Source organism: Branchiostoma lanceolatum, chromosome 19 (genome assembly GCF_035083965.1).
Source record: "Branchiostoma lanceolatum isolate klBraLanc5 chromosome 19, klBraLanc5.hap2, whole genome shotgun sequence".
Taxonomy (NCBI): domain Eukaryota; kingdom Metazoa; phylum Chordata; class Leptocardii; order Amphioxiformes; family Branchiostomatidae; genus Branchiostoma; species Branchiostoma lanceolatum.
The window spans coordinates 9528135-9545414 of record NC_089740.1 but is presented as its reverse complement, the minus strand read 5'-3'; the positions used below and the strand labels follow the sequence as shown (position 1 = coordinate 9545414).

Sequence of the window (17280 nt, the reverse complement as noted above, 5' to 3'; positions counted from 1 at the left end):
AACTCAAAGACGGCTTTTAGAGAAGCCAGGCAGTCAAAACAAAATACAATCTTCCACCCACAACATCTGCTTGGAGATTATAGCTATTCGTTTCTGGCAAATTATAACTTGGATGCCAAACCCCCAATATCTGCAATATCTATTGTGTAAACAATACATATTTTAGAGATTGGGGGTCTGGCGTGATTCAGGCTAGTCAAAATACGAATACGAAGAGAAATCGTTATGCATTTCCAAGGAGGTTAAAATAAGTTTACGTGTAGGTAGAACTTCAATTCTACTATGCTTCTACCCCAAAACTTATAGCAGTTTTGCATTATATTGTCAGGTATTAAAGCATGAATAGGTTCATTAAGACAACAGATGTATCTAATTATCAAGAGAAAACTACATTCATTTACTTACCACCTTTGGGACCTTGAACTTCACCATAACCCCGTTTCAGGAAAATATATCATTATTACTCATCTTGTACTCTTAATTAGATTGTTCTACAATAGCGTTGTTTGTTATTGTGCTGCATTTCCTGATGTAAAAATAAGAACTCGAAATTAAAGGTTTTGTTGACGTATTTGTTGTTGCTATTGTTACCACCGTGGAAACAGAGGTATTGTTTTTGGTTTGTCTTGGTGTGACCGAGTCCGAATCCTGTGGTTTTAATCTGTTTACATTTTGATTACCAGTCAATTCAGTTCAGCAAACTGTGCCATCACTTGGTGATCCAATAGCTGTATTGCCCTTAATTCTTTGAACAGCAGATCATATCCTACGTATTGCCCCTAAGCTTTTCTTTCATCCGTTCACTATTCATAAAGTCCTCTGAACCATTATATATCTCATTAATATAGACCCGATTCTCCATTACAGCCGAAAATAAGCAATAACATGCTTAATTGGCAAATACCCCGCATTGTGTAGCGATGTAAATATACTATGAGCCTTTCTATCTGATCGAGTCCAGTACAATACCACATATTGACTACGAACAGTCGTCAAAGGGGAGTTTCTCAATCGATTAATTGAGTGAAAAAAAATCTATCGCCAGTATCATTCGGGAGTGTTGGCGAGTTCCCTTCGTGGCCACATGAACTCTTCGTGGACCAATCAGGTGTGAGAACGGTAAATCATGGACAATCCCGAGTCATCATATATACCCGGCGTACGCAAGCGGATTTATTCTTCCCGAAGCTTGTGGAACGACTATCTCTTGCTTGTGGAAAGTGACGCCTGCAGTATTTCATAAACATGGGTTCCCGAAGCATTGCTTTGACTGCACTGGTGTTGGCAGCCTGCTTGCTTGGTGAGTAAATGTATATTCATATCTTTTATATTTTTTGTCAAACACTTGTTAGAAAAGCGTGGCTAGTGGGTACTGCGATGTTTTTTTTCCAATCGCTGCAAAAAAGATACTGTGCCAGAAAAATACATTTTAATTTTGTCGTAGAATCTAATGTATATTCTTACCTTTACGAAAAATGACCGAACAAAATTATTTAATGAATTGATTGCAGGGTAGAATATTTCGAAAATCTTGACGGTTGCTTTCAAAAGCATTTCCTTGAACAAACATACCGTTAAGATGATGGAAAGGTTGTGTCTTGAATTATATATTACGAGCAGGAAACTATCATTTTGTATTTATAGCCCATTACACTACATTATAAGCAATTTCGCCTTTATTTTCAATATAAATGCAGTTAATTGTGATGTATTATCCGCAATTTCAAAGTGATAAATTACCAAGTGCTCTAGATACAAAAATCTCTTCATGTTGATTCAACTGTATTCGTCAAAGATGCAGACGTTTACAAAAGTATAATTACGACGTTAATAAAGTTACAATATATCATATGAATAAACAACTGTATACGCCAGATGTACTCGTTGAGTATGAGAAACACATAAAAATGTATAAGTTCTTTATGAGTGCATCTGGCGCATATAGTTCAAGCTGCATCTGGGAATATATACTGGGTTTCTCGCTACACAACTAAAGGGCCATATCTCCCAACGTTGTGGTAACCTTTCAGCTACATTCCTCGGGACTTAAAGAACTGTACTACTTCTTCAAGTAGCACTTATAAAGTTCTTTACTTTGAACCCTGGGGATGATGGCTGAAAGGTTACCAAATTACAAAACGGCCGGCAGATAAATTCATTTGATTGTGTCATTAAGAACCCAGTATACATTGATTCACCAACCTAATAAAACTATCTACTTATTCCTGTGGGGGAATTTGTACAAAGGCCGCTTTAAAAATGAACTGTCTCGGCTGGTACTCTGTAGTCTACAGCTATGGAATTGGAAGAAATATTCTTTAAGAAAAAGAAATTCCCTGGGTTGTTTATTGATGTATCATCCGAGTTTTGGATCGAAGCACATGTAGGTCAATGATGCAGTAATTAGTTATCAAGTGCTGTAATGGTTGTCAGGTAAAATGGATGATTCAAATTTTCTATTCGGCGGGGGCGTCTGTCTTTCTTTCAACCGATTTATGTAGCGAGAAGGTGTGACGGTTACACTTCAAAGCCCCTGTCAAATGCATAGCTCGAAAAACGATCGGCCGACAAGTCTGCGGGCTCTGTATCAGTGTATGACATTTTCGGCAGTCGAAGGTCACTGAGCCCACGCGTTGAGATCATTCATCTTGCACTGTCTTGGAAAAAGAAGTCGAACCAAATAAGTTATAATTTAGTGTCAGTAGTAAGACTAAAGTAGTCACAAGTTATATATTGTTCACAGTTTGCACACTGCACTCACTGGCCAGCTAACTCATCTGGTATGTTATCTGTCCATTTTGCGAATTTCTACTATTTTTCCAGCGCCCTGTGGTAGAGGCTACATAATCTGCTCGCGGCTAGCCTGGTAACCAACCCCATTTCCTCTCCGTGGCTGTCCTACCCAGTACCCATTGCCACTAGAATTTTGCAGGGGTTACACAAGGCAACAGTTACTCAAGCAACTACTGGATAGATTATGAAAACGGTTTGTTCACCAATAGTCAAACAAAAGTTCAAATGAGCTTGTCCTTGTTCTAAGTGCGTTTAGAGTGCGTTTGAAAGTAGTTTTACACGCTTTCCACTCGATATACGGACTATGCCAAGTTGAAAAATTGGACCCCGTTTTTTTCGCATCAAAGCTGAATTTAAGCCCTTATAACGTAGTCTGTGTAACCAAACTCCATTGTCCAATGTAACAGGGCCAACCGCGATGTCGGCAGGGCCGCTATAAGCACGATTCAATCGGGTTAGATTAGGATGGATTTGATGCTAGGCGTGGTTATCGTCCTCTCTCAATTCTGAGAGTAGAACGGCCATATATCCATTACCGACAACTGGTCGATTGAGTAATTGTTCTAATCACCTACGAGGGAACGGAAATTACATATCTGTAAAGTGACCAAACATGTGGCTGCCCGTTGCATAACGATGATGACTAATCATGATCACAGGCGAGGGAACTGAAATTATCTGTTAATGTGCCCAAACATGTGATTTCCTATTGGGAATTGTACCAGTAATCTTTGGTAAAACCAAGATATTGAACGGTATAAAGCGATGTGTTATTTCGGATGAGGAAGAAAATCCGGCGACCCAGGGTATGAGGGAGCTTCAGGTGTAGACCTCATGTGTCAAACCTCTGCACGTAAAAGAACCCAACAGACTTATCGAGAAGATGACCCGGTGTGCTTGGCTGAGAAAGTGAGCCGTAGCAATCCCGAATTACACTCATAGCTACTCGAAAAAGCATCATGCTTCACCTCAGTTGAGGTTGACTGCTTTACTTTACATTGTAATTGAAAGCGCGCGATGTGCAACACAAAGTTCATGTGAAGTTTGTTGAAGCTGTGCAATATGAATAAATTTATGCAGCCGAAAACTACAACCTATCATACAAGAGAAATGATAGCATCCGCATTTTGTAAATTAAAGATTCTGCTCATGTGTTATACCTCACATATTTGAAAACAATTGCGATCAATCTATTTTTCAATTTTGTGTTTAGTTAAAAATACCACTCATATGATCTTGCAATTAGCCTGTTTGTTGAAGCATATACTATACAGATGATGTCAATAAACGGAGCGTATCGTTGTGCCTTCTTCAATTTTCGACCAAATCCCAAGAGGCCGTCAGTTTTAATGCTTACTTACGAGTCTCCAAGCAGATGTAAGGATCCAGCTCAGTCTCAATGTTTTACACGTGTTTTTGCAACATTTAGTACATCCAATGTCCTTGGTACATCTTTCTAGTAGTGCACCTTTTAAACCCTTTGCCTCCTACTACTAGAAAGATTGCCAAATATGTACTTTATGCCGCAAAAATACGCCTAGCCTGATCCATACATCTACTTGGAGATTACTTACTGTTAATCTTGCAAGCTTGAGATGTTCGCGGTCGTTTTATTTTCGCAATTTTCACGGTGACCTCTCCACAGCATATTGCTGACACCGCGAATATGCGTTTCCGATGTAATCGCAAATTTCACACACCGTGAATTCGAAAGCCTAATTTTTTCCTTCTACCGCAAAAATAGATTAAACTACAGTAACTGCTTGATGCTGTCCATTGCGTAACGATGATGACTAATTAGCGATTAATTGCTTCCAAGACAAACTCCTTACAAAATCAATATTCCAATCGTTGCGTCTAATTATAACGCAATTCGATCCATCAATTCCTTTGATTTTGGGAGGTAAGGAAAGCATTACAATTAGCCTGTGTTGGACAATTTTTCATCATCCATAGCAGGTCTTTTGGGTTGGGCTTTTTTTTAATCATCATATGCTGTTTTTTTAATTGTCTACTGGAAATACATTTGTGTTCGCGGAGTTTTAATTTCGCGGTTGGGGAAAAATGGAGTGTTCACGGTGGTTTTAAGTCTGTGACAATAGAAGACTAGGAGGTAGAAGGGCGAAAAATGTCGGTTTTAAGTTCGCGGGGAAGAGCTTACCGCGAAAACCTTATAAAACTAGCCTGGGTGCCATCCTATTTCTACCGGGGGCTCCTACATTCGCTACCCCCTTTTTTAGGGTAGCGAGTGTGTAGGAGCCACGGTAGAAATAGGATGGCACCCAGGCTATATAATACGGGAGCCTAACTGCCGTAAGTCCATCCGCCAAAGAGACTACTGAAGGCTCCCCTTTCCAGGGATGGTTAGTAGGACAGGCATCTAGGAGCGCGATTTTAGTCAGGATAGACATATACCATATGGGAGACTTGCACAAAGAAACGATCCGAAGTCAGATATATGCTAGAGTTTGCCAGGAACTCTTGGCACTTTTTTATTCTATTTCAAGCAGTCAACGTTCATCTCAGCATGGCAGACCCGCCGTGAATATCAAGAAACGACCTTGGTATACCGGCCTGCGATCCTTCCTTCTCGCTACGCTAGCGCTGGCCAGCCAATCACATACTCCCCTTCCTGTTGTTGGAGGAAAAAATATCAGCCAATCACGTCCCCTCTTGACTGTAAGCGGTGACGTGATTGGCTGGTGACGGCTGTCAAGGACGGAACGCAGGCCGGTACGCCAGGGTCGTTGTTTGATATAAACAAGCTGCGAGCCTGGCATGAGAGGATGACAACATGATGCTCTACTCTCCGTGACATTTAGTCTAGTTAGGACATAATTCTACCTAAAATCTTCCGTATAAACGGGGGCAATGTCACGGAGTGGACGTAGTCGGACACTAATCATCGCCGGCGGCATCCGGTTCCTGTGGAATAAGAAATAAGGACAAATGTAACGTCAGTTACATTGTTTTGAAGTTCACGGTCAACTTGTACATTGCTATGTATAGCATCAAAGCAACTATGAAACCAAGAGAACAAAACGAAAAAGCAAATAACCAACTAACTAATAAAGTAGCTAACTAACTAAAACGCTTGAACATGTACATGAACGTGCAAGACAACGACTGGCCTGCAATCCGTTGCGATCCCGCTTCGGAGCTGACCAGCCGTCAACCAATCAGATTACCAGCCCCCTGTTGTTGAAGGGAAAGCTACCAACCAATCACGTCGCCTCTTGACCGTAAGCGGCCACGTGATTGGCTGCCGGGAAGCTGGCCAGCTCTAATGCAGCGAGAAGGACGGGTCGCAGGCCGGTGCGCCAGGGTCGTTGCTTGATTCATTACAAGCGGCGGGTCTTGTATGAAATGATGCGTTTATCAAATTGCTCACAGATGAAAACCTGAGGAGTTATCAGGGGGCCTAACTTTTTCTCAATTAGGAATGAACCATCTTACCTCATGCATCTTCTTGAAGATTCTTTTGGCCTTCTTAGTGAACTCTTCCTTGGATATCTTTCCGTCCTCTACATAGTGAGAACAGAAAACAACTAAATATTAGTAAAAGATAAATCAATCATCCCCAACTGATGTACATGTGTAGCGCTTCTTCGCCAACTAGCGACAGAGCAGTGTGGATTCGCCTTTTCAGCCAAGCACACACCTACTCTTCTCGATAAGTGCGGGGGTCTTTTTATGTACAGGTATAACCCGCACCCCCATACACCGGTCCACCGGCTTTACGTCCCCATTGAGTAGTTACTTCTGTACGAGGACGAAATTTCCGTATAAAGGGGAAAGAGAAAAATTCGATACTGAAACAGGTACAAACGACGATCTATAAAACTCAGAAAGAGTATACATGTATACAAAAGAGTGTACAAAAACTAGTCTTTACGTACCGTCCTCGTCCAACTTCTCGAAAAAATTGTCGAACGCCTTTTTCCCGATCCCCTTCTCGTCTTCAGCCGCACCCAGCTGCAAAACAAAAACTGATCATTAGTATGAGTAAGATACGATAGATAGATACAGTTGCACGACTGTACGTTAAATGAGGGCATTAGTTTTGGACAGTATTGGATGTGATCGTACAAGATCTTGCCGTTTTGTATCGGAAAAGGTTCCCGTAGATCCTAATCTCCAAGCAGATCTAACGGTGGCAAAGACCGTATCCAACTGGCAAAAGGAGTTTCCACACATGTAGCTCCTCCCTGTTTGAGTGCAGGCAGATCATCAGTGGCTATGAAAACGCCTCTTGACAGTTGGATACGGTCTTTGCCACCGTAAGATCTGCTTGGAGATTAGTAGTTGCCGGCATGCTCTGTCATAGCGTTGCTAAACATTCTACAACAAAACGAAGTGACCCAGCCAGTGTCTTCACAATCTCTCGCTGGCTGGCGGTAACCGTTGGGCCGGCCGCTAGGAGCGCGATTTAGTCAAGCTAGAAGTGACCGTGACTTAAACGTAACTCACGATGTCGTTCAGCGCCTCGTAAAATTCATCCTTCTCTAAGAAGCCGCTACCATCGGTGTCCAGCTTCTTAAAGGCTTGGTTGACAGCCTTCTTCATTTCCTCCTGGTGACAAAGAAAGAAACAATTGAAACAAACATATAAACAAGCAAACAAATAAACAAACAGTTAATCAACGGTTCATTTGTGGGGTCGCGTGGCGTAACGGCGGGCTGTTCGGCCCAGAACCCAGCGGTCCCGTGTTCGAATCCTCCTGACGCCACCGGTGTTGTGCCTTTGGCAAAGCCACTTTACTTTCCTTACTCCACCTAGGTGTAAAAATGGTTATGAAAAACTTGAGTGCAGTGCCACGTCGTCATCGTCTGTCAAAAAGCGAAGTAAAAAAAACAACAAAAAAACGGTTCATTATATCCAAGGTGGTGTGTTACGCCCGAGTGCAGTTACATGTATGTCGGCTATACCGATACAGACATAGGTTTAGGGCGTTAGTTACGTAGATTTCTGAATGAAAAATGTTTAAATTACTGTTTGTTAACAGGAGCATCAAACCTAGTATCCAAGCAAACCCAACGGTTGCAAAGACCGTATCCAACTGGCAGAATGTTTTTTTTTTTTTTTGCAATCCGACGGTGCCTGACAACTTCTCTGGCTGAATGGAGCTTCTCTGGCTAGCTTGTACGACTTTAGCACCGTGGAGATCTGCTTGGAGATTACATCAAACCTACCTCTTCCGCCAATAGAGTCATCAGGGCCTGTTGTATCTTCCCCTTCGCCATCTTCTTGACCCTTTTTGCTGTAGCTTCTTGGGCTGCCTTTTTCTTCGCAGCTCGTTTTGCTTTTGGCGGCATCTTGTAATCCCTTTTCGCTATTTCCGACTGCTTCAGAATCTGGTTGTACATAGAATAGTGTCAGTAATAACCCATAGTGACAGAAATGTGTTTTATCTTATTATTGAAAGTAACATTCAACATGACTAAGTTGCCAAAGGATGCATCGCCACTCGAAGGCAGTGGGTGCCACCCAGAGACAGACTGAGAAAAATGTTCAGACAATGTATGATGAACACAATCACTGATTGAATGGTTGACGTACCGGCTATCTAGTACTAGCTATATATAGCACACTAGAGGATATCTCACTTGACTGCACTGAATTAATGTGGCGACTTTGAGAAATTTCATCGATTTTCGCTTGCAAGATAGTTTTATTGGATATCGCAGTGCTGCCACTGAATTAATATCCAATGTACAATGATTGAAATTCATCAAAAAGAGATTTGCAGTACTGCGCTAGCTTGCGCCCACTTGCGCCCTTTTTTTCAATTGCCTTTTTTTAATCTCACTTTTTCAATTTCAGGCAATAAAAATTGCACCGGCTTGTGCCACTTTGCGAATTCCTTTCGCAATTTGGCGCAATCAAGTGGGATACATGTACTAGTACACGCATCAGTAAACCGGCTGTGCAAATTTTGTGACAGGAGGTAAAAGGCCATACGTAATGGCCATAATTGTCATGACGTTATATGTCAGGTGAGGTAGTATCGACCTTCTCAAATAGCCATATGTTGTCCGGCTGGTTTTTGTGACGTCATGACCCCGACCTTTAGACCGCGTCTGGGCAATATTTTTACATTTTGAAGTAGCAAAAGAGTGTCTAAATCTATTTCTCCTATCACCACTTCTTGACGTCCAGAGAAAGTTTTGAATCTTTATTCCTAAGTTTGGTGCGCGTGAGGTCATGTTTTGGTACACAATAGAATGTTTGGGTTGAAGAACGTAAGGGACTGCGTTGTCCGGACAAGAAACGTACAATAACAGTACGGCAATGTTTTCCCAAGGGCTTGTCACGTCTGCAAGATTCTTACTCAGTACTCAAGCCGAACTTTGCTGCGCCATCAAGTTGTGTTTTATGCTACAACAGGACCCGCCCTAGACTTTACCAGTCTCCACGGGTCGCTGGGAAAAAGTAGAAATTGGCCAAATAGAGTCAACTGTATGAATGGAGTCGGCTATGGAGATGGGAATGTTATCCTCCATGGCCAAAGTCCCCCGGCAAATGTTCTCTCTATAGCCGACGCGGATTGTCTGACAGAGACTAGGCCCGCCCATGGTCAGCGATATGATCCAAATAGACTCAGGCTCAAGAAAAATACTAACATTTTCTGACAAACAATGCGTCTTCAGACTGGACATACAGTGGGGTGAAGAAAGCCCGGGATTCCCGCACAATGTTTCTGAAAGAATTTCAAATGGAGACAAACCTACCTCAAACACGGACCTACTCTGCGGACGACGAGAGTAGACTGGCAAGGTGTCACTGTTGGGACCGCCCAGGATCTCTTTCAATAGCCTCCTTAGCAGGCATTGGAGTGGGCCTCTTTTGTCTTATCGTGAGCTGTTTTCTGATTGTTTAGTAGGTCTGATTCTACCAAGCATTAGCCCCAACGACTATTAGAATCAGTGCACAATCTAAACTGTTATACAATCAGAAAGAAAGTACAAGATAAGCCCAAAAGAGCCAAGTCATCAAGTCTGGAACCGAGGCTATCTTATCATCGGCTGACCTATATGATTGGGTGGAACCTGAAATGCTCCACTGATTCGAAGACTGATTCTATCAAATCGAAGGTCAGCCGATGGGCTCAACAGAATAGATTTGACCCTCTTGTAAGATACAAATGACAGCAGATCTGAAGAATAAACTTGTATTGTGTGGTTAGTTTTCATTCGAGTTTCCGTATTTCAAAGGCCTTTGCGGGAAATAAATACAAAATTGGTAAATTTGTCGCATACTATGTCTGTCACAGTCAAAACAAGTTAACAACTGGAAGCAAGGACGTTTTCTTTATACCTCCTTGCTGGAAGTAAACGGTGGCGATTATCAAGGAGTTTCTTTCGAACATAACACCACTTAAAATCCACTCAAATGTCACAGAAAGGTGTTAACACCTGTAGACGTACCCCCTCCGATAAGCGCTTGCCAAAAGACACAGAGTCGCTGGTTTGCAGTCTGACTGTCGCGACGTGTCATATCTAAAACTCTTACAAACTGGCTAAACCGGTCATCCAGACTATTCATTCAGTTGCTTAAGAACTTCCGTTAAGGACGTCACTCGGATAGGACGGTCCTGTGAAGGTCCTGTGTTTGAGGGATCCACACCTCGAGCACGTAAAAGAACCAACCACACTTATTAAAAGAGCAGGGGTCCATCAAGGTATGAGTGGATCAAATAAATCTGTCTGGATATGCAGCTTTTACTGTTCAGTACAAACCTGATGTGTTGCGCCATGAGGCTTACCGGGCATGCATTACAAACAAACAAACAAACAAACAAAGAAGTACTTGAATACCCCGGGCCCGGTATTGCAGTGATAACGTGCTACTTTCTGTATGTTTCAGTTGCCCAGGCCCGGCCACCTAACGCCCTGTATGCCCAGTTCATAGCGAAGCTGAGGAAACTCAACGTAAGTTTTTTTTTAATTTCAAATTTCACTTTGTCATTTTCCATTCACATTTCGAATCATTGAGTCACCTGTCATTGACCCATCGATACAAAATTGAAGAGTTTTGAGCAACGATTGTATGTATTGTCGGTGTGCATAGTTCACTGAAAGTGAGCAAGCATATGATGAATAATCTGTACCTGTATAGAGACGATGTACGATGTACAATATAAATTTATTAGGTTGGGGTATGATACATGCTGTACCTTTTCATATCACAGGCTGAGAGATCTAGAGTTGCACAGCGACAGTCCATGGCGACACCGAACGACATGGAAGGTAAACAACCTAACGCTCAAGTACGCAGATGCAACTTGTCTTAGAGTGATACACGGAGAGAGATTGAGTGAGAGACAGAGAGATTGAGGGAGAGACAGAGGGAGAGACAGAGGGAGGGAGAAGCAGAGATTGAGTGAGAGACAGAGATTGAGTGAGAGACAGAGAGAGGGAGGGAGAGAGAGAGGGGGGAGAGAAAGAGAGGTGATTTTTGTCTTGGAATTTTTGTAGCTTTCTTCTAAGATGTCAAACTTTTTACGATGTTGTGTATGCTAATTTTATCGTTGTAGCTGTCCGGCGGGGGTGGAGCGAGTTGACAGAACAGCAGCCTGAGATAGGTGAGACTGCCACAGCGGAGGGGTGGCCCGACTTGATGGAACTGCTAGAGCTCGAAAAACAGGACTAATTGTTCAACTTTGCAGACAACTCGCTGTGTACTATGTAGTTTAACTAAGTCAGTTCGCATTCTGAATACGGTGCGTGAATACTATTAGAAAAAAAAACGTCAAATGTATGACGGCATATCAATATGTAACCTACCACCCTTTAATATATTGCTTGGAATTCAACTTCATGACTTGTAGCGAAATATGGTGTTCTTAACAATCATGAATGCAATCTAAGTATCCGTACTCTGAGTCCATGAAAATAAATTGGCATAATATACAAGATGGCAGCCTTAGTGCTTTGTTTTGTTGTTATGAAAATTAGGGCATAACTAACATGTATCTTGAAATATCTGGAAATATGTTCTTGACATCCAAACAAACAAGACCTGAACTTGAAAACCAAGAAATAAAAGATGTTAAAGTAAAAATGATGTCATGCATAAAGATGGCAGCCTTAGTGCTTTATTGTTTTGTTGTTATGAAAATGAGGGCATAACTAACATAAATCTAGAAATATCTAAAAATATCCTCTTGCCATTCAAACAAACATGACCTGAGCTTGAACACCATGAAAAATAGATGTTAAAGTAAAAGTGATGTCATTCAATTCATAACACAGCAAAATTACAAATTGTAAAATGACCAAGAAATCCCTGAAGTCTATTCAATAACATTCTTTAATTGCACAAACCTGCAAGTGAGCAAATTATGTCTACTACAGTAATCTCAATTATACTGCAATTGCACAAATATTTTCCCCACACACTGTGTACACCAATGAAGTCATGTACATATGTTAACCTAATATATCTATTCCACGGAAAAAAAGTCTTAAGGCACTCAAATTTTGTGATTGACAGTAATATTTCATGTACATTTTATTACAAGTGCCCTGTCAAAACAAAAGAAATACAACTGGAAGTTGATGACATTGGTTTTAAGGGGAAACATTGCCTAGCAAGCAAAATTGTTTATGCAACTCTTAAAGCAAAGTATTTCCAGTACTTTGAATCTAAAAAGGTTTCCACCAAGAAAATCCCCTTGAAGTAATATGTACAACACTTTCCCTTTGGATAATTAGTAAGCACCATCATAGAAATAAATTGCATGATAGCTTTTCTGACAAACTTTTGATGAAATTGCATGATTGGCCCCATCTTTTAGACTTAGCTTGACTGCCAGCATATCTAGGTTACTGGGGCTCCCAAACTCACTTATAAAATGAGTGTGAGGCGAGGGAGCAAGTATAGGGAGCCCAGGTCAACTAAATAGAATGGCACCCAATAAAGCTATCATAGATTCTTCATTGCAGTAATGAATATGAGAATGTAGAACATTTTGTCGTAGTGATTGATATGATGTCATATTCATTTACAATATTGTAATTTCCACTAGCCCTTATATTACATACAGTACCTTATATTACATACAGTACATGTAGTAAAAGATATGTACATCCTTTGTCATTCAGGTATTGACAAATTGCTAAAAATCTCTTATTTTTCAATTTTGTTATTTCAATTATTGGCATTTTCGGTACTTTTATGTTAATGTGCTTTTTGCATCACTTACATATTGTGTCAGTCTCACCACAACCATTTCAACCTTAAACTCAAAGATACCACAAATTCTTGATTTTCACTCATCAATAATATTTAGTTGCAATGAACTTAAATCACAGTATTTATGATACCAAATCAAAACACATGGCACATTTGACAGCGTTAGTGTGACATACAAACAAGTTACGCTTGCTTGATTTTCGCCGCATAAACACGGTATAAACCAATGGAAGAAGAGATCATGCCCATGACTCCAGTAAACGCCAGCGAGTTTTTTCCCGCCCACAGAAATCCAGGCGGCATCCAGTTGATCGCGTTGACCAGGTCCGACGCGCTCCCGACTAGCGTCAGCACGACGTTAAACTCCTGCAACCTCAGGGCCTTCATGGACTCTTTCACATCAGTTATGTCACTGGAATAAAAGAAAAAAACAAACATTTTTGCTTCAATAAAAACTCAGATGAAAATGAGTACTAGCTTTGGCTAGCAACAATTTTTAGGATGGAACATTAAGCCGAAGGCCCAGTATTTGAGGAGAGCTACATCTCAAGCACGCTAGTAATAGTATCCAGTATTAGATCTATAGAAATAGAGTAGGGGACTAGGGGTCCATCCAGGTAGGTATGACTGGAACAAACCTTACAGTCTGGTCTTCCACAGCTTGTACTTACTAAAGTGAGTGTGTTCAACTACGTACCATACTCTTTCTCATAAGATCTGATGCTAAACAGAGAAAGTAGCCTGTACCATTTTCAAAGATTTCTATTTTGTCGTTTATAGTTGACCATACGAAAGTTGTTGTACTTTTATTTGCACCAATAAAGCTTCTTTTTTAAAGTCATTGGTATGACACAGCCAGGGTTTGAACACGAGACCTCACGAATGCAAAGTGAACACTCTTCACACGGCTATATTCATTGCACAGGTTATGTTAGGCAGGAAGGGAGAGGTGAATAAGCTTGTAGCTTACTCTTTTTCTGTTTGTTGCTCCCTTGCCAGCCTCTGTTTCTTCAGTCTGAGTATAATCAAAGCTCGGAGAGACCTGGAGAGTAAAAAAAGGCGAAAGAAAAATATTTTAACACTCATTAATCAAACAACCAAGAACTGCAATAATCAAATTGCTTTCATCTACATTTGTACAAAAGTCCCATAAAAAAACTACATCCAAAGATTCCCAGCACATACATGTACGAATGTGAGAAAAATTACTGTAAATCTTCAAACTTCTGCAGTGGTTTTAGTTTCACACTTTTTTGTGGTGACCTCACCACCGCAAATCCATGATACCGCAAAAAAAATGTGTTCCATAAACAGTCTATCACTGTACTACAGAATTGTTTTAACTCACGAATTTAGAACACTTCAATAAACTCCTTTTCCCTTCTGGTACGAAACAAAACCACAGCAAAAGTAAATAAATTTCCACCACACGTCACCAACTTTGCATCAGATATGTTACAATTGCAGCTCACAAACAAATCAAATTGGCATAACCAATTTTTTTCAACCTTCAATCTTAATCTAGCACCAATGTTGGGTACTGGATCAGAAAAGCTACCTAATGATGTTGAGGGTGAGGGAGCATGCCCAGATTTTGAGGCACCACAGCGAGAGGCCCCGTAAAGAAGGGGGAAGGATTTGGCGGTCTGCAGCCCATGCTACGTGCTCTACCGGATAGTACAGTTGGTCTAGGACGTTGTTAGCCACGCCTAGCCAACGGAGGTACTCGTCACTTTCCTGAATAATTAGGGATACAAAATTACAGTTAGACTTCAGGAGTCAATTTGTAACATATATTATTTAGTTCCCTCTGGTGTTGTTTTCCACATGGAATTGATGTGACCAGGAATCGAAGTTTCTGTGGAAAAATAGAAATAGTTTTGTCAAAAGTGGTGGAGGTAGTGCACTGATGGAATTGTACCTAGTTGCCCTTTTTCTTCAGATCATAATGAAACTCAAATCTGTCCATGCAGAAATATTATTGCCGTTTTTGTCAGTTAGATGGTTTGAATAATACAATTGACAGTATACTCAACTTGAAAATTCAAATATTGGAGGTTTTATGATCTCAAAGTTCTATCTATGCATCATTTTGATAGCACTTTTTCTTGGGCATTCTGATTGGCTAGATACAATTCCCACAATGCAACAGGATGTTTGCAACTTGCTGATTGGTTACCTCAGAATGTTTAAGGTTAAAGAAATTGCCCAGATCTTGGTACACCACTCTTTCAGACGCGCCGTGTACGTCCCGGGGAGGAGCTGTCGTTCCGTGGCCCACATCACGTGCTCGATGGGACCGTATATCTGGTCCACCATGTTTTTTGTGACGTCCACCCATCGGATGAAGTGGTCCTTCTCCTGTAATGTCAAAGGTCATCACAGATATGTGAAACAAAAACAAGGATGTTTTGTGGTGGAAATAGACACATGGCATAGTAAAATCAAGCTGTATACTAGTGGAATAATCAATAAATAGCAATTCAATCAGAGCTGTCTCCTTTTGTGTCCCACTCTTTGTTTAAGTCCATCAAGTCATTAGTTTTTGTTGATAAATCTGTCATTTCAAAGTTACAAAAATACATTTTTATCAATTTCATGCTATGTCTCTTTTTTGAAGTTCAAATTTTTGGACAGAAGGGGTGTTACTGTGTCACACATTTTAAAAACACATAAAAATCACTAGTAGTGATAAAATTTATATAATGTACATGTACAATGTTATCGGTAATTTTATATTTTTTCCTGTATGTCTAACTTTCATAAATGGCCAAGATATAGCCTGTATTTACATAAGCTCTCCGCCGGAGGTTGATGGCGGTTACAGGACTGGCTGGCCACTAGGAGCACGATTCGTCAAGCTAGCCAAGATATATTTCAGTTTACACCAATTCTTTTTTACTGTGTCAAGGCGAGTCAACTGTGTCTTAAAAATACCCCAAAACACTGATCATAATACATAATTTATACAGAGTTTATCTATTATCAGTCATGTTTATAAATGTAACATTTCGAGAATTTTGTTAAATAGCAAGGATATATCACAGTTGACATCAAATATTTGTGTTGTAGTCTAAAAATATTGTTTTGAAATTACCTTAAAAATACTGATAAACATTTCGTAAGATTCATACAAAAGTTTAACGTTATCATCAGCATTTCTTATGACTTATGAGTGTACAATTTTTCCACTGTCATTGTTAATTTTACGAAATGCCATTAGAATATATTGCAGTTTACACCAAATATTTGTGTTGCCGTGCCGTACGTCCTTGCCACGTTAGCACCTTTACAAACAACGCCTTGTGCGATCGAAGTCCGGCAGACCTCAAATGTAAACATCCGTGAAGCGTTGACGTGTTACGCAGGTGGGGAGGGGGGCGTGGCATCACAATTTTACAAAACCCACCAGAAAACAAAAATAATACGATCTAACAATATCATAACGATGTAAGTTACTCACATGTGCACCCAGGCCGTATCCCAAGTTGTACGCAAGCATTGGGATGTCATCGCAAAGTCTCAAGACGACTCTAGAGCCGCTAAGTGTCGAGGCGGTGCTGACTAAGACGTCGGAAAAAGCTTGGTGCTCCTTGGGCAGGAGGCCCGCGATCAGTTGAATAGTGTAGCCGCAAGTCCTGATCACTTTGTCTCGCCCCCTGTACGTCTCCAGTAGTTGCACAGCGGTGTTCATCTTTGAGAAGGACTTTATAAGGTTTAAAATGAAGACGCTAATATATGACGCAACGTGAGTGTGTAGGAAGAAGTTGAACTGGGTGAAAGGTCATATTACTGTAGGACAGAAAAATGTTTGCAAAGACTTAATTTCGTGGTAGGGAATCAATTGAGTGTTTGCGGTGGTTTTAAGCTTGCGGATTAAGGAAAAGATAAAGGCGGATAGAAGAAAGAACAAAACCATTCGCAGTAGTTTAAGCACCGTGGAAACTGCGAATATAAAGTAACAAATATTTCACTTTCTACAGTAGTTTGACTCAGTCGCCATAGTTGCCGCAAACTGAACGGGGCAATGACGTCACTGTGGGTAGCATTTACGACAGTTTTGGAGGTCCAAGTAAATATCGATTTATCGTATGTCTTTTTTTTAATCTTTCGGTGTATTTGCACTACACTGAAGAAGATTATCAGTAAAAAAATATTTCATGACTCCTTGAAATATCATAATCATTGATATTCAAGCCATACTTTTTCCAACTTGAATTTTTCTTTTCGTTATGATTTGGTGATTTCGATGATTATGCTGATTTCTAGGCCACCCTTTCCATTTAATAA

At 40.6% G+C, this 17280-nt stretch overlaps 2 protein-coding genes across 3 annotated transcripts; both read right to left on the bottom strand.

The window, feature by feature from the left end:
- Nucleotides 1–5250: 5250 nt before the first annotated feature.
- LOC136425295 (neurocalcin-delta-like) lies at nucleotides 5251–9645 on the bottom strand. The gene is made up of 6 exons (XM_066414136.1): nucleotides 9525–9645; nucleotides 7986–8147; nucleotides 7264–7365; nucleotides 6693–6768; nucleotides 6250–6317; nucleotides 5251–5718 (listed from the first exon to the last, which is right to left on the bottom strand). Exons 2-6 carry the CDS (start codon nucleotides 8106–8108, stop codon nucleotides 5692–5694), a joined length of 396 nt encoding a protein of 131 aa, XP_066270233.1. The 5' UTR covers nucleotides 8109–8147; nucleotides 9525–9645; the 3' UTR covers nucleotides 5251–5691.
- A 2442-nt stretch (nucleotides 9646–12087) lies between these two features.
- On the bottom strand, nucleotides 12088–16773 carry LOC136425294 (peroxisomal membrane protein 11C-like). 2 transcript variants are annotated; one of them, XM_066414135.1, is made up of 4 exons: nucleotides 16454–16773; nucleotides 14549–14727; nucleotides 13961–14032; nucleotides 12088–13402 (listed from the first exon to the last, which is right to left on the bottom strand). In XM_066414135.1, the coding sequence occupies exons 1-4, from the start codon at nucleotides 16682–16684 to the stop codon at nucleotides 13174–13176; spliced, it is 711 nt and encodes a 236-aa protein (XP_066270232.1). In that variant the 5' UTR covers nucleotides 16685–16773; the 3' UTR covers nucleotides 12088–13173. The 2 variants fall into 2 exon arrangements, with proteins under 2 accessions (XP_066270232.1, XP_066270231.1); XM_066414134.1 differs by lacking the exon at nucleotides 14549–14727 and adding an exon at nucleotides 15170–15351 and having other exon boundaries at nucleotides 16454–16770.
- Nucleotides 16774–17280: the final 507 nt, after the last annotated feature.